General features: G+C 45.5%; 1 protein-coding gene across 1 annotated transcript; it reads right to left on the bottom strand.

Moving 5' to 3' along the window:
• Window positions 1-1406: 1406 nt before the first annotated feature.
• Window positions 1407-26886, bottom strand: Hmces (5-hydroxymethylcytosine binding, ES cell specific). The gene is made up of 7 exons (XM_028854127.2): window positions 26789-26886; window positions 25191-25394; window positions 19402-19545; window positions 12514-12639; window positions 7538-7716; window positions 5514-5706; window positions 1407-1957 (listed from the first exon to the last, which is right to left on the bottom strand). Exons 2-7 carry the CDS (start codon window positions 25371-25373, stop codon window positions 1709-1711), a joined length of 1074 nt encoding a protein of 357 aa, XP_028709960.1. The 5' UTR covers window positions 25374-25394; window positions 26789-26886; the 3' UTR covers window positions 1407-1708.
• Window positions 26887-27062: the final 176 nt, after the last annotated feature.

The raw sequence follows: 27062 nt of genomic DNA, 5'->3' as shown, positions 1-27062 counted from the left end.
TCGGGTGCAGGATTGGTGGAAACCACAACCCCTTATTTGCATAAGTCCCTAGGCCAGTGCTGCCAACAGTGCAGGATCCCGCCCAGCTGTGCTGCCTCTGGAAAAGCAGACAGTGCCCAGGTTAAGTCCCTATCTATACCTGAGTGGTCTTTCTGTGAGCCATCCCCGGCGGCTGCCCTGTTCTCTACACCTTCTCTAGGGGCTATTCGGAAGGACCTAGCCCTTTAGACAGGGACAGCCCTCTGGGACACCTGCATCGCGTACTTATTTATAAGGTGAGCTGCAGCGCCGGCACCCAGGAAGTGCTCACAGGCACTTAACACCTGCACCTGTGCCCGCTTAAGCAGCAGTTATACTAAAATTGGACTGACTCGATTAATCCAACACCTGGACAAGTACTTTGACTTTTTAATAGGAGAAAACAAGAGTGGAAAAGCCTGTGTGCAGGGATCTTCCTTGTGAAGGGAAATAGTATCCCAAGCAACCAGGAAGTGATTTGGTGCCAGGAAAGGAAAGGGGCCCCACAGAGCAAATGGCTCCGTCTCAGGGTGAGGTAGGTGGGAGCCACCTGCTGCCCGACTCCTGAGCAGTTTGAGAGGCTGGGAATCTGCACAGGTCTAGGCTCTCACCTAGATCCTCCCCTCTGTCTTAAGGGATGGGTCCTGAAGGCCTCTGAACCCAACTCTCCCCAAATCATTCAGTTGAGTGTGGCAGCCACCTCAGACTGGTTTTGAACGACACGCAGAGGACTTTTAAGTGTTAATCCTGAAAGCCTGAACAAGAGGCTGCCATGCTACTAAACTCTGATGGATTTCCCCTCAGAGGGCCCCAGTACCCCCTTGTGTAAAAGCCACTCATTAAATATATATATATGAAAGCTGGGCAGTGGTGGCGCACGCCTTTAATCCCAGCACTCGGGAGGCAGAGGCAGGCAGATCTCTGTGAGTTCGAGGCCAGCCTGGGCTACAGGGTGAGTTCCAGGACAGGCTCCAAAGCTACACAGAGAAACTCTACCTCGAAAAACAAAACAAACAAAAAAATTCACCATGCCAGGCGGTGGTGGCACACCTTTAATCCCAGCACTTGGGAGGCAGAGGCAGATCAATCTCTAAATTCAAGGCCAACCTGGTCTGTAGAGTGAATTCTGGGACAGATAGGACTGTTACACTGAGAAAGCCTGTCTCAAAAAAACAAAACAAGCCGGCGGTGGTGGCCCATGCCTTTAACCCCAGCACTCGGGAGGCAGAGGCAGGCAGATTTCTGTGAGTTCGAGGCCAGCCTGGTCTACAGAGTGAGTTCCAGGAAAGGCTCCAAAGCTACACAGAAACCCTGTCTCGGAAAAACAAACAAACAAAAAACCCAAAAACAACACAAATACCAGGAAAAACTCTGTAAGAGCAGAACTCTTGCCAGCCAAGGTTTATCAAACATAATTTATTTATAACAAAATACATTTTAAGAACTTAACTCTAAAATAGAGCCCAGAGATTGAGAAGAGCCTCCTGCCAGGGACACCAGAGCAGAAGAAAAGCCCCCAATTGGAGGCGAGACTCCCAGCGGAGCCAGCATGGGTGGAGGCCCACAGAGGACCACGGCCGTCGTCCTTTTCTTCTCAGGCAGTCCCACAGTAGCCATATCCCTCCTAGGCCCACAACTGCCAGCTGACACTGTGCTACCACCTTCCCAGTAAAGACACAATTCCAGTCATTTACTGTGTCAGACTGTGAGGCCGCTTGGCCACGGGCTCCTCCTCCTCCTTCTCCTGCTTCAGCCACCGGTCCAGGAGGCTGCTGCGGGCAGCTCTTTTAGTAGGCAATGGGCTCTTCTGTAGAAACTGGCTGGACCATTGGGGTACACCTGACTCATCCTTCTTGGGTGACTCGGGGGCTTCTTTTTTGGGTGACTTTGTAGCCAGCCATTGCATCATCTTTTGACTGCTGCCACTTGTCTTGGGCTCCTATGAGAGAGAAAAATCTCTTAACATCCAGGTTTGAACTTCAGAGGAAAGACCAAAAACACGAAGATATGAAGAAGCACCCCAACCCCCAACCTACACTTGCATAATGTTACCAAGGGTGCAAGTAAAAGGGGGCGGAGAGTGCTCCCAGGGGAGGGGAGAAGCACTTAAAGATCAGAGGACAGGAGTCAGGGTGGAGCTAAGGAGTCTTCCAAACATGCAGGGAATGAAGCGCCGTCTAGGAAATTCAGTGACGCAATGGATGGGAATGGATGCTGGAAGTGAGGCTGCCCGCACATTCAGAGTCAATGGCTGCCCCCCACACTCACAGTCTGCCGTGTGCTGCCTGGGTGCCACACCCAGCCCTGGAGTGAGAGGTTCTCTGAGCAAACAGCACAGAGTATAGACCAGGACATAAAAAGTAGACTGTGACTGGCAGTGGTGGCACACAGCTTTAATCCCTGAACTTGGGAGGCAGAGCAGATGGATCTCTGAATTCAAGGTCAGCCTGGTTTACAGACTCCAGACCCACATAAAGGCAAGGCAAAGCTAAAACCCCAGCAGCAGGTAGGGGTGTCTCTCAGGGGTCATAACTGCCAGTCTAGCTCTGGGTTCACTAAGAGATCCCGTGTCAGCTGGGCGTGGTGGCACACGCCTTTAATTCAAGCACTTGGGAGGAAGAGGCAGATCTCTGAGTTTGAGGCCTGCCTGGTCTACAGAGTGAGTTCCAGGACAGCCAGGGCAACACAGAGAAACCCTGACTCAATAAACAAAAACAAAAAACAAAACAAAACAAAAAAGGAAGAGGAAGAGTACTGTCCAGTCCAAGGTTAATTATGTAATTATATTAAAAATTTTTTATTATGTATGTGCACATGTATGGGTATGCACATGCCACCATTTGCACATGAAGATCAGAGGTAACTTGCAGGAGTGGACTGAGAGAATCACATATGGGTTCTGGAGACAGAACTCAGGTCATCAGGCTTGGCAGCAAGTGCCTTTACTTGCTGAGCTCTCTTGCTGGACCCATAATTAAATTTTTAGAGGAAAAATAATCATTGTCAGGACTGCAAAGTATTTCAGAGAAATTAGACAAAAAAGAAAAAAAAAAACAAAAAACAACGACAAGGACCATCAGAAAAGAAAACAAGATTATTTTGGGGAAATGCAGAAGGCCAGCTGGTCCTCACAGTCCTCTGATCCTGCTCCAGCAGCCCTGTCCCATGGAGCATGCTGCTCCTGGTCCCTCCATGCCATGGAGAGATGAGATGCTTCCATGTGTCGGTGGAGCCAGCTTTCTGATGGGGGACTTCCCTTCCCTCCCCACTGCAGGCATTTGTCTGCTCATGTTCCTTCAACACATCATCTGGATCCTTGCATTTAGTTACAGAGCACTTCAAGAACGCACTCAGGTACTCTGGACTAGCGCTTCTCCAACTTACAGTTGTGAACATAGGTACACGCAAGAATCATAGCTGGGAGGCTGAGAGACAGCTCAGTCAATAAAGCACTTGCTTTGCAAGTGTGAGGACCAGGGTTCAACCCTACCATCTACATAAATATGCTAGGCATGGGGGACACACTTGTAATCCCAGAGCTGGGGTGCACAGACAGAAGGATCCTTGAGGCTCTCTGGCTAGTTAGTCTAGACTAATTGATGAGCTCCAGGCCAGTGGACTCCATGTTTCTGAAGATGGTATGGTATCTGAAATTGTTCTCTGGGCTCCACACATATGTGCACATGAGCGTGTATATACATGTGCACTTGCATACACAGAGATATGAATACACACATTAAGAAAAAATAATCATAGCTGGAACAGAGACTCAAAACTCCTTTCTCACGGGGCAGTGGTAGCACATGCCTTTAATCTCAGCTTTCAGGAGGCAGAGGCAGGCGATCTCCATGAGTTCGAGGCCAGCCTGGTCTACAAAGCAAGTTCCAGGACAGCCACTGAAGTGACACAGAGAGACCCTGTCTCAAGAAACTAAAAAAAAAAAAAAAAAAAAAAAAGAGAGAAACAAAAAACCCTTCTCGCATTTTCCCTGTATATTGAGTCCTAGAGTCCTCCTCATCAAGGAGATTCTTAACAACAGAGAAAGCCAATTTTCCCCTGAATATTGAATATTCTATATATTTAAACAGGGTCCAGAATTTAATTGTCTGGGACCCACAGCCTCTTAACATGGTAGACAAGCAAGCATGTCATCATTGAGCTGCACCCTAGCCCTAGAAATTACTTTGAAAGAACTTTGTATGAGGGGCTGTGGTGGTTTGAAAGGAAATGGCCCCCCAAAAGACGGGCACTACTAGGAGGTGTGGTCTTGTTGGAGGGGGTGTATCACTGTGGAGGCAGGCTTTGAGGTCTCATATATGCTCGAGCCACAACCAGTGAGACAGTTCACTTCCTGCTGCCTGCACGATGTAGAACTCTCAGCTCCTTCTCCAGCACCATGTCTGTCTGCATGCTGCCATGTCCCACCATGATGATAACGGACTAAACCTCTGAACTGTAAGCCACCCAATTAAATGTTTTCCTTTATAAGTGTTGACATGGTCATGGTGTTTCTTCACAGCAATAGAAATCCTAAGACAGGGGCTAAGTTACAGCAGGATCTGAACATCCCTCCCATGTTTATCTTCCAAAGAGTATGAGAACTCTGGATAGTTTAAATTAAAATTCTGACCAGGCATGTTTGCACATGCATTTAATCCCAGCATTTGGGGGGCAGAGGCAGGCAGATCTCTGTGGTTTGAAGCCAGCCTGGTCTTCATGGTCTGTTCTAGGCTAACCAGGGCTACACAGTGAGACTCTTGTCCCAAAACAAAAAAATTCTGATTGTGGGTGCTAGAGAGATTTAAGGTTCACTTAAGCTGGAATGACAGATGGTGACATCCATGTCTTGGCCCATACAGGGAAATACCAGCTCTGCCCACTTTGATCCCACTTATTCATCAAGGGTCTATGAGGCACCAATCACTTCAGGATCTCCCGACAACAGTGGTTCTCAACCTTCCTAAACTGTGACCCCTGAATACAGTTCTTCATGGTGTGGTGACCCCCCAACCATGGAATTATTTTTGATGTTACTGAATTACTATAGTTTTGCTACTGTTATGAGCAGTAACAGTTATGCGCACTTTGCTGCTCTGCAGAAGGCCCAGGTTCATTTCCAAGCACCCATATTGGGCAGCTCACAACTACCTGCAACTCCAGTTCCAAGAGATCAGATGACCTTTTCTGGACTTTACAGTCATTGTACTCATGTGCACAAACCCATCCATAAACACACACATATATACATAAATAAAAATTAAATCTTTAAAAAATCACAGGAAAAAAATTCAGGTGTGGTGGTGCATACCTTTAATATCAGCTATAGGAGGCTGAGGCAGATGGATCTCTGTGAGTCTGAGGTCAGCCTGGTCTACATAGCCGAAGTTCCAGGCCAGCCAGAGCTACGCATGAACTCAAATGAAATAAACATTATGGCAAGGAAGGGCATATTCTGAACAACAGGAGTCTCATGATGGACTAGTCACAGTCCCTACCTTCTTAACCACCAAGTCAGCAGGAGCCAGACATTCAGGAGTGTTGTTTCGGGAGTTGTTCACCACTGAAGAAACTGGATGGAAGGTGATATTGTCTATGGGGTGGATTAACTTCAGAGCTTCCTGAGTGGTGACCTCACCAAAGTTAAGCCATTTTGAGACTGCCTCTTCTCCGTCCAGTATGGCAGGCATCCTAGCCAGGGATCAAAAGGAGAGGTAGATGAAGGTAGGGAAAGGAAAGAAACTGAGTCAGTTGTTAGTTCAGGCATCACAGGGGCTCCTGGTCCTCACTCTTACCTCACCTGCTGATATGGCCCCATGTTCCCTGATATAACCTGATAGTGCACTGGAGTCAACATTCAGTTATGAATCTAGTGCACGCCAGTGTACGCCTAGAGAGTTGGTGAACTTTCCTTGTGTCCTGGACTAGAACTAAAGGAAATTGGATCCTGGAAAAGTCTGTCCAAGTATCTCCAGACATCATCTGTAAAAACCTCCATTAGAAAGGGCTGGTCAGTCACTGAAGTGAGCCTGTAGTCACAGTTAAACAGGATGCTGAGGTGGGTGGATCATTTGATCCTAGGAGTTCAAGCTAGACTGGGCAACACAGCAAGACCCATCTTTTGTTCTGTTTTAGAGACAAATTCTTGCTGTAGTCCAATCTGGCCTCAAACTCAAACTCAAGATTCTCTGGCCTCCCTTCTCACTCCCTGTGTGTTAGGATTACAGGCCCGGTGTTGCCACAGCAGGTGAGATACGTTTCTCTCTCTCTCTCTCTCTTTCTCTCTCTCTCTCTCTCTCTCTCTCTCTCTCTCTCTCTCTCTCTCTCTCTCTCTCTTTTGAGACAGGGTATCTCTGTAACCCTGGCTGTCCTAGAACTCACTCTGTAGACCAGGCTGTCCTTGAACTCAGAGATCCATCTGCCTCTGCCTCTGTGCTAGGATTTAAGACAGGCGTTAAGACAAATTTCTTTAAAAAAAAAAAAAAAAAAAAAAAAAAAGACAGTCAAGGTGGCATATATACATAATCCCAGCACTCAGAAGAATGAAGCAGGAAGATTACCAAGAGTTTCAGGCCAACCTGGATTTCAACAGTGAGTTCCCAGCCAAACTTGGATAGAGTGAGACCCTGCTTCAAAAAATGAAAGTGAGCAAGAGAGAACAAAAGACCTTTAAAAATCTCTGAAATTCATACCTCTTGGGCTGTATTACATTTTAGTTGGAAATAACTGACAACTTTTTTTTTCTTTTTTTGATTTTTCAAGATAGGGTTTCTCTAGGTAACAGTTCTGGCTGTCCTGGAACTCACTTTATAAACCAGGCTGGCCTTGAACTCACAGAGATCCACCTGCCTCTGCCTCCGGAGTGCTGGGATTAAAGTGTGCACCACCACGACCTGGCTAGCTTCCAGTTTTAAAGCCCAGGCTCACCTGTTACTGGTTGTTTGGCACAGCTAATTTTAGGAGACAAATGTATAAACATTTATAAAAACAGATAAATGCTTTAACTTCAAAAATCAATGTACTTTATTATTTTAAGATTTATTATTTGTAATTACATATAGATATGTGGGTATACATGTGGGAATGTGCATGGGCTACAGGTATCTGTAGGGGCCAGAGTCAGTAGATCTTCAAGAACTGGAGTTATAGACAGTTATGAGCTGGGTCTTTTGGAAGAGCAGCAAGTGCTCTTATCCACTGAGCCATCTCTCCAGCCCTTCAACATGTATTTTAAAAATCAGAGGGCTGGGAATCAAATCTTAGTGACAGACCACTGGCCTAGTAAGTCCATGGTCATACTAAGTACATATTCAACCATGAACTATACCATCAGCCTCTAAAAATATTTTAAAATCTCAGAAATCCAAATGATTTCATGTGGCTTTTACTATGTAGTTTTGCAAGCATGTCAGTAATGTTTTTAGAACTATATATCATGTTTTGGGAAAACTAATTTGTACAAGTTAGTTTCCTATTCTCTAAATTCAGAGTAAACTCTCCCCAGAAAAAAGTAGTGACTTGCCTGTTGTGGATGTCACTCAAGCCTCTGCAGGAATCCACTGTGATGATGCTGTAGGAATACAGGCGCTCTCCCTCTGGGGGTTCCCAGCAGTCAAAGATCCCTGCCATGGTCAGCAGCCTCCAGTTGTCCCAGACCTTTTCCTTGCTGTCAGGGCTGTCTGAAGCATCATTCCCACCAGACTGGAAACAGCAGGATTAGACATGCTGAGTACCGCTTCAGACCTGACTGCAGATCAGCTGCTTTGAAGCAATCGGCCCATTTTATTTTGACCCTATCTGACCCACGATCATCAATCAACACCAACAGGCTTCATGGCAAATGTCTACTGAAGCTGTAGATTGCGGTGTCCTAATACTTTCAGAATGTAATACCTTCACTTGGTTTCAAGCTTTTGAAAATCTAGCTCACTGCTCACCTAAAGCACAAGGAGACACCAGAGAAAATACAAGCCTGTGCTGAATAAAGATAATGAAAACAGCAAGATCCAACACAGTTCTATTCCTATGATAGTGACTTGATCTCATATTTAAAGGCATAATAGAAGAATTCCCAGGAATAACTTATTTATTTCAGTCTCTGTCCTATATACTGTGCTTAACAACAACCAAAAATTCTAAGAAGCATCAAGTTAGAAGAAAGAATCTACTGCCAAAATAAATCATCAGAACCAGACTCAAGGCATGATTACACTTCCCAAATGGCTTACTTAAAACCCTAAAGGCTCTTTAAACCAACACACATTACCCAAACTGAAACACAGAGAAAAAGAAAAATACAAAAGATACTGTTCAAGAACTACAGGACAATATCAAATATTCTAACACATCTATAATATATAGATAAGTGCTTTTTCGACAAATAAAGCCAGACTTCAAGCTGGGCTTAGTGGCAATGCCTTTAATCCCAATACTCCAGAGGCAGAGATAGGCAGATTTCTGAGAAATTTGAGGCCAACCTAGTCTACATAGGAGTCCTAGATCCACAGTTGGATCTCAGAAAAACACTGTTTCAAAAACAAAAGGAAACAAAACCAAACAAAAAACAACTCAATTAAAAATCAGCTGGGAGATGGCTCAGTCAGTAGAGTGCTTCCCACATGAGCAAGAAGACCCAAGTTCTCATCCCCAGTACCCACATTAAAGTTGCACAGAGTGACATGTGCATATCACCACTTGGGAGCTTACTTGCCAGCCAGATGGCCTAGGCAAACCAGTGAACTTCCAGCTCAACGATACCCTGTCTCAAAAAATAAGGACAACTGAGGAAGATGTGCAACATCAAACTCTGGCCTCCATCTGCATCAGCACATATGGTCATGTGCATCTTCAAGTAACAGTACATGCACTCATGAACACACACACATGAACACAAAAAAAGTAGGTAAGTAACAGAAAAGGAGCAAAGTTAATGAGATAAATAAAAGACAATTAGCAAATATTTTAACCCAATTATTTCAATAATTATAGTCAAGGGAAAAGTTCCAAACATAAAAGACTTCTTGTTAGATTATTTGAGAAAGGAAGACAAGCTATGTGCAAAGTCCATGTATTACTTGCTCTGGAGAGAGCCTTCCATGATGCCCTAGTCTGAATTGGATGCTGTCGTGAGTTCTTTTTTTATTTTGAGTAAAACCAAAACTTATTCTAAGCTACAGTCATCCTAGGTGTCATGAGTTCTTACAACTGTACAGGTGTACCTTCCACGAGTGTTCATCACTACATTCCTTCATGTTCTCTTCTCTCTCCCCTCCCCCCACTCCCGTCTCCAGGGCAAAACAAGGTGAGGCCTCTGAAAAGGAGAGAGAAAAAAAAGCATGGAACAAAGGTGGCAGTGGTGGTAAGTAGGGAGAAAGTAGGGTGAGAAAAAAGGGAGGAGTCCTAGAAAGGCTAAATTTATTAATTTTTCTTAATTGTAACAGAAAAAAAGCCCATTAGAGAATCTAAATGCAAGCTTTAACCTCATTTAACCCTGAAATAACACAATAGGCAGGCCAACATACTGGCTTGGTGTATGAGTAAGGGCTACAGTGAGGTCTGGGACCAACCCTGGTACTAGTGGTCCGTAAGAGAGCAGGAACCTCTCTGTGAAGGAGCAGCGGTCACAAGGTATCTCAGGTCTCCAGCGGTAGAGACTTAGTTGAGTGGAGGGGCTTTCTTTCTTCATTTCCTTGGAAGAGGGACAACATATGGCTAATGAACTGACTGGATACCAGGAGAGCTGAAAATGGTTCTACCTTTAAAGCTGGAAGTTTGCTACCACTGAAGAACCTTAACTAGATGTGAACACACTGAAGAATGCAGTACTCTACACCTACAAAGACAAATCCAAGCTTCTCAAGGGTGACGAGGTAAATGAAGAGGCTTAGCTGAAAAACCCAAACAAAGAAGGAAGATAGTAAGGCTGGTGGCAGAAAGAAAATAATTGTTTTTTTTTTTGGTTTTTCGAGACAGGGTTTCTCTGTGTAGCTTTGCGCCTTTCCTGGAACTCACTTGGTAGCCCAGGCTGGCCTCGAACTCACAAAGATCCACCTGGCTCTGCCTCCCAAGTGCTGGGATTAAAGGCGTGCGCCACCACCGCCCGGCTGAAAATAATTGTTAAAAAGAATAAAAAAGTGAAAGTATTCAGTTCAATTTGGTTTTGAAATGTCTGGCTAAGGAGAAAATAGTTAAATCTTTATATCAAACAGACAAACAAAGCCAGATCAATCAGTAATTGAGCATCTGAAACTGTTTTTCTTGCCTACCTACTCCTCTCCTAAAAAAATCAATCTTCAATATTGGCCAGCCAACATACACTATCTTGCTAGGCAGGGTGGCACACAACTTGAATCCTAGCACTCTAGAGGAAGTTGGATCTCTGCACATTCATGGCCAGCCTCGTCTACATATCAAGTTCCATGACAACCAGTGGTACATAGAGAAACCCTGTCTCAAAAAAGTAAACAAAATAACACACATCTTAGAACCCAACAACACTCTGCCCATCTCATTTTCAGCCCTTTTTTGCCTCCTAGAGTTTCCCTAGTGAAACAATTTTAGCAGGTGCAAACTACTAAATCTAACTGAAAAGGAAACATAATGTTGGCATGTTTGGTTTATTTTCAACTTTCTAATGTTAGGATGTGAGCCATTTATATTATGTGTCTTACAATGAAAGTTCAATGAGGGACATGTTAAATACAGAATTATCATGTGACTTGGCAATTTACTAAGTATATATAGACATAAAGCCCTCTCTGCATTTGAGTGTTCAGAGCAGCAATGTTCTGACCAAAAGGTGGAAACTGAGTGGTTTAAGACAAAGCAATTCAGTTGCATGATGATACATGACTTCTTTGGTTGTCGTGTCCCCCCCCCCCCCCCCAGGGACAGGATTTCTATATGTAGCCTTGGCTGTCCTGGAATTTGCTTTGTAGGCCACGCTGGCCTCCAGCTCAGAGATCTGCCCTCCTCTCCTTCCCAGGTTCAGGGATCAAAGACATTCACCACTATGCCTGGCTGGTACATGCCTTTAATTCCAGCACTTAGGAGGTAGAACTGGGTAGATCTGAGTTTGAGGCCAGCCTGGTCTTCATAACAAATTCCAGTCCAGACAGAGACACAAAATGAGACCAAGAGGTGGAAGGTAAATCCCTATTGCTGAAGACACCATGCACTTCAGAAACAAGGCCCAAAGATCCCCAAGCTGGAACTGACTCAATGCCCATTCCCTTAGGACTAGTTTCTATGGGACAAAAGTCACTATGCAAGCTTCCAAAGGAGGGAGGCAACCAATAATCTACCCAGCTATGATGCTTATGAACCACACCAATGACTAGTATGGTATGATAACTCTGAGGGTAACCAATAATCTACCCAGCTATGATGCTATGAACCACACCAATGACTAGTATGGTATGGTAACTCTGAGGGGGCAGCAGTGGCACACATACTTTGGTGGTAACCAACAGCTCTTTAATTACACTTAAGTCCCACTCAACAAGAGGGAAATCATGCCCAGTACTATAAACCTAGTTAACTCAGTACTAGTGAAGTCATGGATACTGGAGGAGAATCTACAACCACTACCCTACTAAACTAGAATAATTCCTAACAATTTAAGCATTTGTCCTCATACCCACAGATAAGTGTAGTCTTCATCCCTCACTAAGGACACTTCTTTTTGCAACAAAGACCATTACAGAAAACCATAACTCATCAAAATGCAGAGTTATGGAGCCCAGTCTCAATGGATATATCTATAAGACACTCCTGTACCTGAGGCTCAGAGAACACTGTAGAAGAAAAGGTGGAAAGATTGAGCCACAGGTTTGGGAGTTGACTATGAGACTCTATCTCCTAATAATGTCATAAACTAAACTCATAAAGTCCAGCAACATGACTGCTCAAATGTGAGCTGAACAAGGACACCAATGGACATGCCAACAAGATGGGGAAAAGTCCTCAAGGCCTCAACCCTACACAAACACAACAGCAATTGAGAAATGCTGGGAATGGGAGAAATAATCATCCCTAGAGAAGAGCACAGCAACTGGTTGTCTATAGTGCCTGGTAGTCAGCAATGAAAACATACATCATAAATAACATTATATGGACTGAGCAGATTATACGTGGGAATGTGTGTGTGTATACACACATAAACATATATGCATGCAATAAGAATGAAAAAGAGGTCATGAAACATGGAGGGGGTATATGGGGCATTTTGGATGGAGGAAAAAGAGAAATGTTATAATCTCAAAAATAAACAAATTACAGACATGTATTAACTTACTGATGAGATAATTCTAAGAAATGTGGTATTAGGAATTTTGTTGTGCTAACAGTGGACTGTACTTACACACCCTAGGTTACATAGCAATGAGTAGGGTCATTATCATATATGTGTCCTACTATTTATACAAACATTGCTATATGGTATATGACCTTAATTTGTTTCTGTCTTTCCAAACATGCTGTTCATGCAACTGCCGATACCTTCTCTGTCTTGAGTTGAGGAAAATAGATGAAGTATGGTTGTCTCTGGCTTGTTCCCTGACACCGCTGCCACTCGTAGAATCCATCTGCTAAAACAACACAGCGCCGTCCTTTTCCCAGAGGAACCTGAGAGAGAATAAACAGGATATGGTCATAGTGACAGGATTCCATGACATGGACTTTCAGGTTCAGCACTGTACTTCAGTGGGAGAGCGCTGGCTTACCTCAAATCTCAAGATTTTTTTTTTTTTTAAGAGACAAGATCTCACTATGTAACTCTGATTGTCCTGGAACTATGTAGTCCAGGCTGGTCCTGAACTCAGAGAGATGTGCCTGCCTCTACCTCCTGAGTTCTGAGATTAAAGGCATCTACCACTACACCTGATTTTAGACATTAATTTTTTTAAAAAGTACATTTATTTCTATGTGTCACAGTACGTTTGTGTTGCGGGGATATATGATCACACTGTGAAGCCTGAGTCTGTGTTAATTAAATAAAATCCACCTTGAGTCAGGAGGTGGAGCCAGCAACTAGCTGACAGAAAGCAATCATTGAGAGTCAGAGGGAGTCCGAAAAATGGATAGAGAGATGCACAGGGAGTAGGAAGGAGGGACTTGGAGTGTGGCGGTACTTTTTCGTTTGGAACTGTGGAAGAGGCTCTCTTTCTAAGACTCTGGTGAAGAGGGAAGGTCAGCTAGTTCCTCCTTGATCTCTTTGAGCTATCCAGTTTTCACCGTAGCCTCCGACTCCTGAATCTTTATTGGTAAATAGAACTACAGAGATTTAGTTAAAAACTACATTTGGTGGCAGCAGTTACTGGCTGAAACAGTAGATTCAGGTGCGGCCTCTGTGCTGGCAGAAAAACATGTTTGTAAGTAAAAGGACAATTTGTGGGAGTCAGTTCTCTCCTTCCTATGTGTGAGCTCCAAGGGATCAAACTGTGGCCCTTATGCTTGGTGGCAAATGCCTTTACATATTGAGTCATCTAATAGGGCCCCATATTGTTTGTCTGGTGTATCAAGTCACCACTCAACTAAACAGATGTTAAAAAAGATTAATAACATACATGTTGAACCCAGAGTCCCCCAAAGACCATCAAGAGATCAAATCTGATGCAAAAGCAACGAGTCTTTTTATTGTTTCAAGTTAACCTGGGCCTCTCCCTCTGTTTGACACAACAACAGAGCAAGAGAGACTCTGAGTAGCAATGGGGCAGGGTTTTTTTTATTTTTATTTATTTAATTTTGATTTTTTTCTTTCATCTTTCTTTATTAAGAAATTTTCTACTTCATATACTATCCACAGATCCCCCCTCCTCCCTCCTCCCACACCCCAGCCCTCTTTCCCAAGCCACCCCACATCCCCCAAATTGAAGTCTCCCAAGGGGAATCAGCAGAGCCTAGCACACTGAGCCTAGGCAGGTCCGAGCCCCTTCCCACTGCAAGGTGTCACACCACAGGCACTGGGTTCCAGAAGCCTGCCCATAGACCAGGGACAGATCCAGATCCCCCTGGGGCAAGGTTTTTATAGGGGGTAAAGCAAGGGAGGGTCTTGAGGTCTACAGACTACATAGAAACAGACTCGGGATTGGTTTATGCGAGTGTCAATCATGTTAGTAACTTTTAATTGGCATGGGTTAGTTGGGGGGTTACAGTTATCCATTTTTGGGCAGGCCTGGACAAGTCCTAGGCTTTGTCCTTGAGCTGCTGTGGATGCTGGCTGGCCTATCATGTACTGACTGTGGGGGCTGGCTCAGTGGCCCAGGCTTGGTGCATCCTATCTCCTTGTCTCTGTTGGCAGGGGCATTAGTGATTAATTGTCTTTTGTTCATGGCCCTCCCAGAATCTGTTTGCTCAGGTCTCAGGAAACTGAAATTGAGGCCTGATCTCTGAGAGAAGAGTGAGCAGCCTGTTATGGTGTCTGCTTGGTCCTTTCAGTACATAAAGGCAAAAAAGTACTTTCCCATTGAACAGAAACAACAGGTAAACATGACCGCTAGTGTTGTATAGCAGTTTCCTTCAGGAGGAAGAGGAGACTCATGAGACTCCAGAGGTAAACAAAACAACACACCTGAGGAAGTAGAAACTTGCAAGACTGTAGAGGGTCCCTCCCCAGCTTTATAGGAGAAAACAACATGTCTCCTGACAACAGTTCTCCTGGGGAAGGAGACAAACCAGCCTACTGCAGAGAGATCCAGAGTGGCAGCTTGTAAGAGCTAAGGTGGCTTTCAGTGATGACCCTGCTTTTTGAGTCATCCCTACTCCTGTAAGTGACCCCATACCCATACTCCTCTTAGTAACCCCAATAAAAACTCACTGGTTCACCAAATTGGACTTTTGTCTGTCTTGGGCTCCCTTTCAGGGGTAAGTAGACGTGTGTGTTGCATTTCCTCAGTTAAAGTTTGCCAACAATAGTCTCCACAGTTCGCTCCAAGTGGACCACGCTTTCTAGTATTCCCATACTATCTCATCCTTTCCCAGACTGAATTAGGCTGGCTCGGAATGACAAACAGAACACAGCACAAGCAATGCTGTAGACTGGTCAGACCAGGTCACAAAGCTTTTGTAGCTTCTGTTCTGCTTTCTTGAATCATGAGCACTGCAGTAAATGAGGTGCCACATCAGAAGCCTGGCTAAGATACTCTCATGCTCAGAACGAAGAAAGGCTTCTCGTTGTTCCAGCCATACTAGCTATGGTATCAGCCATGCGTGAAGAAGCCATTTATCTGTCTTCGCTCTCTATTGCTATAGCAAAACACCAAGCAAGCCCAAAAGCAACTCAGGGAGGAAAGGTTTTATCTCTGTTTATAATTTATCATGAAGGGAAGTCAGAGCAGGAAATCAAGGAAAAACTGAAGTACATGATCCTAGTGTTGTGGCGCACAAATTTAATTCCAGTACTTGCACAGTAGAGGCAGAGGTAGGATCTCTGTGAGTTTGAGACCAGCCTGGTCTGTATATCGAGTTCCAGGACAGCCCAGGCTACATAGAGAGACCATGTCTCAAAAACAACAAAAAATTGAATTCAACAATAATTGAAGCAGAAGACATGGAGGATTGCTGTTTACTGGCCTGTTTCACATGGCTTACTCTGTTTCTTTCTTTCTTTTTTTTTTTTCTATATAACCCAGAGCCAAGCCGGGCGGTGGTGGTGCACGCCTTTAATCCCAGCACTCGGGAGGCAGAGCCAGGTGGATCTCTGTGAGTTCGAGGCCAGCCTGGGCTACCAAGTGAGTTCCAGGAAAGGCGCAAAGCTACACAGAGAAACCCTGTCTCGAAAAACCAAAAAAAAAAAAAAAATAAAAATAAAAATAAAAAAAAAATAACCCAGAGCCTAAGGATGGAACCAACAACAATGAGCTGGGTCCTTTCACATCAATCATTGTTTAAGAAAATGCCCCACAGACATGTCTATAGGTTAATCTGACGGGAGTATTTTCTCAATTGAGGTTCCTTCTTCCCAGCTGACCCCAGCTTGTGTCAACATGACAAAAAACTAACCAGCATAACTACCAGTTATCTACCCCAGCCTGCTAAGTACATCAGACATTCCCAATAAAAACTGCCTTGCTGAGCACAATTAGTCCACAGTATATGAGTGATAATTGTTTATTTGTCTTTAAATTTTTATTACTTTTTTACTTTTGGTGGGGAAGGGGCTGATCATGCTACCGTGGGCATGTGGAAGGTCAGAAGACAACTTATGAGAGCTGGTGCTGTCCTTCTACCATTTATGTTCAGGGGTTGAAGTCAGGTCATTAGTTTGGGCAGCAGGTACTTTCTTTACTCAGGGAACTTTCTGTCTGTTACCTCCACCCCCATTTTGAGATTTAAGGTCTCACTGTATACCTCTGCTTGGCCTGGAACTCACTATGTAGACCAGGTTGGCCTTGAACTCAGAGATCTGTTGGCCTCAGTCTCCCAAGTGCTGGAATTAAAGGTATATGCCATCAAAATGGGTCAATTGTTTTTGTTTTAAATCACTTTTCAACTGCTGTGATAAAACATCATGACCAAGGCAACTTACTAAAAAAAAAAAAAAAAGTGTTTGTCTTAGTTACTTTTCAACTGCTGTGGTAAGACTCCATGGCTAAAGCAACTTGAAGAAAGTTTTATTGGAGGCATACAGTTTCAGAGGGTGAGTCCGGAATCATCATGGTGGAGAACATGGCAGCAGGCACAGGCAGGGTGCTAGAGTAGTAGTTGAGAACTTATTGTATCTCGAGGCACAACCAGCAGACAGAAAAAGTGAGAGAGCTAACTGGGAATGTCATGGGCTTTTGAAAAGTCAAAACTCACCCCCCAGTGACACACTGTAGAACGAATCCTAACTGGTCTTAATAAAAACCTGGAGCCAGATATCGGGGTAAATGCTGAAAGATCAGAGAGACAAAGAACAAGGCAGAGCAATTCTCACCTCACCAACTCCTCAGCCAAAGAAAAGACTGTGCTCCTCCTGTCTCCACTCACCTTATATTCCTTTTCTCCGCCCAGCCATATCACTTCCTGTCTCAACCTCCCTAGTGCTGAGATTAAAGGTGTGTTCCACCACTGCCTGGCCTCTATGGCTAACTAGTGGCTAGTTCTGCCCTCTAATCTTCAGGCAAACTTTATTTGTTAGCACATACACAAAATATCACCACATTTTACCTTTTTGTCTAAAATAAAAAAAGATTATAACTAATATAAGAAAAACTATATACAATAGGTACAATAACTATATATATACACGAATATATATATATAATATATACAGGCAATAACTATATAAATAATGTCTAATCTATTAATACTTAACAAATTTGGAGAAAATACTCCATTATTTATCCTATTTTGATGAGTCCAAAGTGTTGTAACTAATTCATTTTCTATTCTAACTTGTATTATCAACCAAAAATTATCTTTTGATGTCTCTCAAACTTAGAGACTTTACACCTCTCTATTGAGTTTCTTTTCTGAATTTGTTACAAGGAAAACAATAACTATCTAGTCTTCAACTCCAGAGACCTGAGAAGGAAATAATATTAACTAAGTAAGTAGTAAGTGCAAGCAAGTGATGTTCAAAAATTCTGAGAAATGACAGAAACAGCTGACTGCCTGGACAGAAACATGGCTTTCAGAGCTGGTGGTAAACGTGCATCCACCATGAGACTAGCTTCTTAAGGAACCAAGGAATGAAATTCATAGCGCTACATGCCCACATAAAGAAGTTGGAGAAATCTCACACTAGTGATTTAACAGCACACTTTAAAGCTCCAGAACAAAAAGAAGCAAACTCACCCAGGAGGAATAGATGCCAGGAAATAATCAAATTGAGAGCTGAAATCAATAAAATAGAAACAAAAACAACAATACAAAAAAAATCAATGAAACAAAGAGTTGGTTCTTTGAGAAAATCAACAAGATAGACAATCCCTTATCCAAACTAACCAAAAGGCAAAGAAGGAACATCCAAATTAACAAAATCACGTCTGCTCCTGGCAGTACCAAATACTTTAAAGAAGGTGATGGACATTGAAAAAACTCCATATGGAGTTTGTTTTCTTTATGGCAAAAGTTAGCCATGTGGGCAAAGAAAGTACCCTTTCCTCAACTGCTGACAGTCCAGTACAAACTGGACAAGCAGGACACAAAGGAAAGTGACTGCAGGATTTTGCCAAGACAAGGTGGGACAGTCCTTCAAAAATCCTGCTTCACAGATAGGTCTATCAGATATGCTAGGTCTGTAGGCCAAAGATGGATGCCCCAACGTTGCTGAGGAACTTTGGGTGACTGTCCAGACAGTCTGATGTCCCTGTCATTAGGTAACATGACATCCTTCTGGAGTCTTGATGAAGTTGAAGAAAGATAGTTATAATAAAAGATAAATTAGATACAAAACTTTAGACTCACCAAGATAAGATAGATAATAAGTATTTTCTCTAATTTTGCCAAATGCAAATGGATTAGATGTTACTGTAATTCTTAATAACTTTTTGTTGTATATAATCTTTTTTTTTTTAAGTTTATTTATTATGTATACAGTATTCTGCCTGCATGTATGCCTGCACTCCAGAAGAGGGCATCTGATCTCATTATGGATGGTTGAGAGCCACCATGCGGTTGCTGGGAATTGAACTCAGGACGTCTGTAAGAGCAGTCAGTGCTCTTAACCTCTGAGCCATCTCTCCAGCCCCCTGTTGCATATAATCTTAATATGTTAAAGTTAAAAATCTTCCTTTTTAATTAGACAAAAGGGGGAAATGCTATGGAATAATTCTCTTGCACACTGTAGATTTGTCACTCGAATTGGTTTAATAAAACACTGATTGGCCAGTAGCCAGTCAGGAAGTGTAGATGGGGTGACCAAACTGAGAATGCTTCGAAGAGGAAGGGTGGGTGGAGTCAGGAGTCGAGAGCTAGACACAAAGGAAGCAAGATGAGAATACTGTACTGAGAAATGGTACCAAGCCATATGGCTAAACATAGATAAGAATTACGGGTTAATTTAAGTGAAAGAGCTAGTTAGTAAGAAGCCTGAGCTACCGGCCAAACATTTATAAGTAATATTAAGCCTCTGAGTCAATTATTTGGGAAGCGGCTGCCCAGGTATTTGGGAGTTGCTGGCAGGACAGAAACTTCTGTCTATAACACACTTCCTCCAACAAGGCCACACCTCCTAATCCTTCTCAACCAGTTTTACCAACTAGGACTAAGTATTATGAGCCTATGGGAACCACTCTGTTTCAAACCACCATAACCAGTAAGTTTGAGCATTTTTGGTCTGAACACAGCAATAAATTGAACAAGACTCAAATTAGCACTTGGGAATATCCTTTGAAACCTTATTTATTAGGTATACAAAATACTAAACAGTGTTACAAAGATGTGCCTAGGCGGGCTACCTACCTTGAATGACTGCTTTTCCATTATGGTATCACTACGACAGTTAGTAGTGTTGAACTGCAGCTTGGATGGATCACTTTCTTTGAACCAAGATGGAACCAGGCCCCATCGCATGGGAAAAATTATCCGCTCTGATGAGTCTGCATCCTGCCACAGAAAAAAGGTTCAGATTTAGCACTTGGATTGGGGGCGTATACTTGTAATCTCAATACTCAAAAGGATGAGGCAGGAGGACTGCTGCTAATTTAAGGACAGCTTGGGCTCCATAGCAAGTTCTAGGTAAGTCTGGACCACATACAGACATCCTGGCTCAAGTGCTAGCGAGATGGTGCAGTGGTTCCGAGAACTTGCTGCTTTCGGGAGGGCCTGAGTTAAGTTCTTCGCACCCATGCCTGGCAGCTCCACTTGCATGTAACACCAGCTGCGGGGTATCTGAGGCCCTTTCCACTGGCATATACTCAAACAGATATATAAACACACACATTTTTATAAAAGGTTGAGCAAGATACAAAATACAATTATTTGTATATTATTTATACTATATATTGTATTTATATAAAAATACAAATACAGGCTTAGATACAGCAGGAAGATCATAATCACTATATACATTATTGTAAGTTAACGTCATACAAACAATACAAGGTTATTAAGAGGTGAAAAGGAAGCTGGGCATGGTAGTACAGGCTTTTAATCCTGGCACCTGAGAGACAGAGGCAGGCAGTTCTCTGTGAGTTCAAAGCTAGCCTGGTCTACATAATGATACCCTGTCTCGGGAAAAAAAAAATTAAAGGAAAAGGTAGACCAAAGAGTGGTGGGCAGAAAACACCTGTAATCCCAATACCTGGGAAGCTGATGCAGATGCATTGTGGATTTCAGGCTAACCTAGGCTACACTGCAAACCCTGTCTGAAGAAGTCATAGGCCCGAGGAGGGATACCATTAGTCTTCTTTTTGATAAATGGGCATGGTGTCAAGCTAAATATTTACTTTAAAAAATTATTTATTTACTTAGATCAGTGCTGTTCTCAGCCTTGGTTAGAGAAGCTTCCAAACGCAGAGGATGATGGTTAATGCACGGAAGGTGGGGGTGGGGTGGGGGTGTCAGAGTACTGAGAATAATGACTTCTTAGTGTTCAGTTCTAAATGGGACACCTATATGATCCCTTGTAAGACACAGGGAACATCATGGAAGAGAGAAGAAAAAGAATGTAAAAACTGGAGAGGGGAAAAAGTAGAAGGATGAAGAAAAGAGTAGCAGACAGGGTTGAGAAGGCAATGGGGGACATTATATTCATGTATGAAATTGTCAAAATTTCAAACAAAAGAATGTAAAAGTGGAAGGACTAAGCTGGGTGCAGTGGTATTTGCCTTTAATCCCAGCACTCAGAAGCTGGAGGTGGTGGCACTCACTTTTAATCCCAGCACTCGGGAGGCAGGCAGATCTCTGAGTTATAGGCCAACCTGCTCTACAAGGAGAGTTCCAGGTCAGCCAGGGATACACAAAGAAATCCTGTCCTGAAAAAATGAACTAGAAAAAGGTGGAATGACTAGAAGGAGTGCTTCTCTCCTTCTGGAAACTCTCTTCTGGAAATAACAAGGCTGCTGTACCCATGAACAAGAGCAGCATTGGATACTCACACAAGACCTGTTCAAGAATGGGCCCACCAACACTCAACATTCCACCATGGAGAGGGCCAAAAAGCCCGAGCCCTCCCTGAGAAGCTGTAGCGAGGGGTAAGGTTGTTGGGGGAAGATTCGTATTCCTCAGTGGTGTAGCCACTGGTAAGCTGCCCTTGCTCAAGTTAGTAACCCCCTACTGTTCATGCAAGCAACCCTAACTAATGCACCCCCCACCTCAGACATGGGAGTATGGGGGGACTTTTGGTGAAGAAGGAGTTCACTGGAAGGAGATGGGTAAGAGGCTAGTACATGGGAAGCATCCTCAGAAAGAACAAAAACTCTTAACTGCCCAGCCATCTGCCATCTCTTTCTTCTTTTTCTTTTCTTTTTTTGAGACAGGGTCTCATGTATCCCAGACTGGCCTCACATTCCCTATGCATCCAAGGATAACCTTGAACTTCGTCCTGATCATCTGCCTAAGTTAGAATTACAGGCATGCGTTTCAAGGCCCAGCAAATTGCCTGTACTTTAACACGAAGCCACATAAGACATAAAAACACTGGGTTGTGGGCTGGTAAGATAAGATGGCTTAGTGGGTCAAGTTGCTTGTCACTTAAGTCTGACAACTTGACTCTAATCCCTGGAACCCAAATGGTGGAAGGAGAGAACTGCCTCCAGCAGTTCTCAACACATCCACTCTCTCTGTGCCACATGAATAAAGAGTGAGATTGAATCATAATATAAGATCCCACAGGTTAAGGCCAGATATGTGATTCATTCACATACACACACACACACACATACACATACACACACACACACACACACACACACACACACACACACACACACACACACACAGCGGAGAGTGGTATGTGAGAGAGAACAGAGAAAGGAGGGGGTGGAGGTCTCATCAAAGGTACTGGATATAGACAAGAGAAATGGAAGAGTAGACACAACCTAAGATGAGTAAGGAGTTTACACCAGGAATGCCCAGAGCATTAATTTTTCACAGAAGTTAATACAGCAGGCCACAGATTACTATTTTTAGGTCAGATTCTAAGGCTGATCTCTGATTGGCATCTTGGGATGATTCTGAGTGTTTTCCCTTTCCCTAGCTGATAAGGGGACTTCAATCAAACAATGGAGTCAATGTTCAACATGTACAACCCTTCAGACACCTCACGTAATGCTAAGGGACATTTAGTTTCTCCAGCTTAAGATTGCTACAGGTATCTAGTCGGTAGAGGCCAGGGGACTGCTAAAACATTTTGCAATGTACTGGATGGCTCTCTATAACAAGGAACTATCCCACCCATTAAAATGTCAGCAGTGGGTCTGGGAGATTGTTCAGTGGGTAAAAGCACTGGGTGCTATTCTAGAAGACCAAAGTTTTATTCCCAGCACCCACATGGTGGCTCACAAGTATTTGTTAACTCCAATTCTGGGTCTTCTGGCCTCCATAGACACTATGTACATGGTGTAGTCATTCATTCAGGCAAAACACCTATTCATGTAAAAATAAATAATTTTTTTTAAATGTCAGTGATGTCTTGGTTGAAAAAATCTTGTACTGTGGGATGTCATTCTGTACGCTGTGAATATGTGTTGCTCTTATTGGTTGATAAATAAGGCTGTTTTGTCCTATGGCAAGAAAACTTACAGCCAGGTGGGAAATCTAAGCGGAGACATAGAAAGAAGGGCAGCCGGCTGCCCAAGGAGCAATGAAATGCCAGCAGACTGATAACGCCACGGCCACGTGGCAACATATAGATTAATAGAAATGGGTTAAGTTATAAGAGCTAGCTAACAAGAAGCCTGACCCACAGGTGTGGTGGTATTGTGTATTCTAATAAATTTATCTGGGGTCAGAGAACAGACAGCCACTAGATACAAAGGCTAGAAAATGGTGGCACTCACACCTTTAATCCTAGCATTCCAGAGATAGAAATCCCTCTGGATCTCTGTGAGTTCAAGGCCACATTGGAAATAGCCAAGCATGGTGACACACGCCTTTAATCCCAGAAAGCCAGCCTTTAATCCCAGGGAGTGGTGGTAGAAAGCAGGAAGATATATAAGGCGTGAGGGCAAGAAACTAGAAGCATTTTGGCCTGGTTAAGCATTTTGGCTGGCTAAGCATGTGGCTGGTTAAGCATTCAGGCTTTTGAACAGAATTCAGCTGAGACCCATTCGGGATGAGGACACAGAAGCTTCCAGTCTGAGGAAACAAGACCAGCTAAGAAGTTGACTAGGTGAGGTTAGCTGTGGCTCGTTCTGTCTCTCTGATCTACCAGCATGGACCCCAATAACTGGCCTCGAGTTTGATTTTATTAATAAGAACTTTTAAGATTCCTTCTACACACGTCATACAGTTTGTAAATAATGTAAGCCTCTGTGTGTACTCGGGATTAAGCAGCTGAGGGGTGCGGATGGGAGAGATTTGTCCCAACTGCAGAGCCAGGCAGGACTGGAGAAACTTCTGGCTACCATCTTGTTCTCACAAATTCTACTGGACACCTTGTGAGTTTTTTCATCATTGCACAAACCAACCCAAACACTAGGGCAATGGATACAAAGTGGCCAAGAAGCTAAAATACGTATAGTATTGCTCAGTATTAGTCATCTTTTCCTCTACAAGTTTTGAATTTGGAATAGAACAGCTGGTGGCACTGTGGTAGATGAAAAAAAAAAAAAAAAAAAGAGGAAGTATTTTGCAAATCAGTGGTTTCAAATACAAATATTGCTATCTATACATATACACTGGCAGCTAAACTGCTGAAATGCTCCTAATTTTGTTTTAGAATTTATAGGTTTGAGAAAAATAAAGTATCAAATATTTACCAAATTAAGAAACCCTAGCAATTTAAACAAATCATATTACAGATGTGCAGTCAAACACTACATGGGCAAATTCAAATGACCCAAAGGAGGGCTATGTTTGCTAGGGGCTCCATTTTCCCATTCCTGTTCCCCAAGATCCGCCCACTGGAACAGGGACCACGGTCTGTTTAGCAGTTAAGGGGATTTGCTGCTTTTGGAGAGGACCTGGGTTTAATTCCAAGCACTCACATGGTGGCCTTCTGTAACTCCAGTTCCAGGGTATCTGAAGCCATGACTTCTGAGGGCACCAGGCACATACCTGCTGCACATACATACATGCATACAGACAAAACATTTCTATACATTAAAAAAGTTTAAAATATTTAAAAAATAAAAAAATATTCTTCATCTGCTAGGACTGAACCAAAGGCTCTGAGAATATGAAATATGCTTTATATCAATGAGCAACATTACCTGCCTCAATCACATTAATTCTTTCTCTTTACATTTATCTATGTTATGTGCCCACTCTCTGCCACGGAGTGGGAGTGGAGCTCAGAGGACAGCTTGCAGGAGCAGGTTCTCTCCTTCCACCGTGTGGGCTTCGGGGATCAAATTCAGGACGTCAGGTTTGACAGCGCGCTCATCCACTGAGTCCTTTTACAGGCTCCCAAATTTCCTTTTTTTTTTGAGACAGAGTTTCACTATGCAGCCTTGACTAGCCTGCAACTCACTGTGTAGACCAGGCTGGCCTCCAACTCACAGAGATCTGCCTGCCTCTGTTTACTTAGTGTTGGGATTAAAGGTGTGAACCACCACACTACCACACTCTGGTGGGGTTTTTTTTGTTGCTGTTGCTGCTTGTTTTTTAAAGACACTCAGGTGACATTGATAAATCAATAATATTTGAAGGCTATCTAAAAAAAAAAAAAAAAGATTCAAGTCGGGTAGAGTGACACACACCTGTAATACAGAATTCTGGAGACAGAGGCAAGAGGTTTGTTGTTAAGTTTGAAGCCAGCCTGGCTTATATAGTGAGTTCCAGGACAGCCAGAGCTACATATATAGTATGATTCTGTCTCAAAAGAATTTTTAAATGTATTCAACTATGAAGTTCATAAAAATTGGGCATGCATTGAAACAGTTTAATTGAGCCTGAAGAATACTGACTTACTCCTTACCAAGGCCCAGAATGATTTTCAATTAGGGCCTGAATCGGCCTTTAAAGGCTGCTTTCAAGGTCATTCCGGAGGCTGGGCAGACATCACAGGAATCAGGAGTCAGAGGAATCACCATCACCATGCTGAGCCAGAAGCTGGTTCGGTGTTGACACAGTGACACAGTCCTTACCTTCTCGAAGTGCAGCCGGGAGAGAAGCACTGGGCTGCTCGACTGAGGACTCTTGTTGTAGGAGGGGCAGTACTTCTCGGGGTCCCTCCACTGCGGGAGCTGCTGCCTGCCCTGGCGATCGTGATAGGCACAGGCCCTCGTGAGAACATCTATAGGCAAGTGGCAGGACGTTCGCCCGCACATTCTCAGCGCTGCCTCTCAGACCTATAAAGTCACAAAACGTAAGGCTTTACTCCCCAGGTCCCAGCGTCCTCCCGGCCATCGAGGCCACCTCTTTCATGGACGATCCATAAGGTCGGGGTCAAACTGTCGCGGCCACTACAGGGCACGGCTTCAGTGTTCAGCGAGCAAGCCGTTCCCCCCGGAGTTTATTTCGATGGGCTCACATTTCCGCAAGAAAGGCTAGAGCTCTCGATTGCATTCACACCAGCCACACTCGCCAGCCCGGGAGACCGCAATACCGCCCTGCGCGCACCCGCTCGGCTCCAGGGGAGGGGCCTGCCCTCCCGCGCCCCCTCGGCGAGGCCCTCTCCTCCCCTCCGCCCGCCCGCCGGCGCCCCCTCGGCGAGGCCCTCCCCTCCGCCCGCCCGCGCCCCCTCGGCGAGGCCCTCTCCTCCGCCCGCCCGCGCCCCCTCGGCGAGGCCCTCTCCTCCCCTCCGCCCGCCCGCCGGCGCCCCCTCGGCGAGGCCCTCCTCTCCGCCCGCCCGCGCCCCCTCGGCGAGGCCCTCCTCTCCGCCCGCCCGCGCCCCCTCGGCGAGGCCCTCTCCTCCCCTCCGCCCGCCCGCGCCCCTCGGCGAGGCCCTCTCCTCCCCTCCGCCCTCCCGCGCCCCCTCGGCGAGCCCTCTCCTCCCCTCCGCCCGCCCGCGCCCCCTCGGCGAGGCCCTCTCCTCCCCTCCGCCCGCCCGCGCCCCCTCGGCGAGGCCCTCTCCTCCCCTCCGCCCGCCCGCGCCCCCTCGGCGAGGCCCTCTCCTCCCCTCCGCCCGCCCGCGCCCCCTCGGCGAGGCCCTCTCCTCCCCTCCTCCGCCCGCCCTCCCGCGCCCCCTCGGCGAGGCCCCCTCCTCCGCCCGCGCCCCCTCGGCGAGGCCCTCTCCTCCACCCGCCCGCCCGCGCCCCCTCGGCGAGGCCCTCTCCTCCCCTCCGCCCGCCCGCGCCCCCTCAGCGAGGCCCTCTCCTCCTCATTCCCGCGTTTCCTGAGCTGGACCCCGCCCGCCGCCCGCCGCGCCTCCTCAGTGAGTCCCTCTCCGCCCGCGCCCCCTCGGCGAGGCCCTCCCCTCCGCCCGCCCGCCCGCGTCCCTCGGCGAGGCCCTCTCCTCCCCTCCGCCCGCCCGCCCGCGCCCCCTCGGCGAGGCCCTCTCCTCCCCTCCGCCCGCCCTCCGCGCCCCCTCGGCGAGGCCCTCCCCTCCGCCCACCCGCCCGCGCCCCCTCGGCGAGGCCCTCTCCTCCTCATTCCCGCGTTTCCTGAGCTGGACCCCGCCCGCCGCCCGCCGCGCCTCCTCAGTGAGGCCCTCTCCTCGGCCCGCCCGCGCCCCCTCGGCGAGGCCCTCTCCGCCCGCCCGCGTCCCCTTGAGGCTCCCGACCCCGCGCTCCCGTCTCCTCACCGCCAGCGGGTCGAGTCCACTCCGCAGCTCGTCCCGCGTCCTCCGGAGGGACACCCGCCCCGCCCCCGGGGTAACCCGGCCCCGCCCCCGCCGTGACGTCGGCGTCGTCGGGGTTTCCTCCCCACAGGTGGGGGGGTGCGGCCATGCTGAGCTGAGCCAGGGCACTTGCTAGACACCAAGTTCCTTTGATGCGCTCTCTCATAAAGCAAAGCAAAACACACACCTGAGACCAGCAGTCAAGGAGACCCCATGTTTCCTCCTTCCCAGACCTGAA

The sequence above is a fragment of the Peromyscus leucopus genome, chromosome 3, assembly GCF_004664715.2.
Source record: "Peromyscus leucopus breed LL Stock chromosome 3, UCI_PerLeu_2.1, whole genome shotgun sequence".
Classification (NCBI taxonomy): domain Eukaryota; kingdom Metazoa; phylum Chordata; class Mammalia; order Rodentia; family Cricetidae; genus Peromyscus; species Peromyscus leucopus.
The sequence above is the reverse complement of the archived record's forward strand: the minus strand, read 5'-3'. Positions and strand labels throughout refer to the sequence as shown.

Excerpts from the sequence above, each read along its gene's own strand:
- Hmces (XM_028854127.2), bottom strand. The coding sequence starts at position 25,373 with ATGTGCGGGCGAACGTCCTGCCACTTGCCTATAGATGTTCTCACGAGG. Across the intron at positions 19,546-25,190 it reads CCCGGCTGCACTTCGAGAAG|GATGCAGACTCATCAGAGCG; the intron begins GTAAGGACTGTG and ends TTTCTGTGGCAG. Across the intron at positions 7,717-12,513 it reads CTCAACTCAAGACAGAGAAG|TCTGGTGGGAATGATGCTTC; the intron begins GTATCGGCAGTT and ends TGCTGTTTCCAG.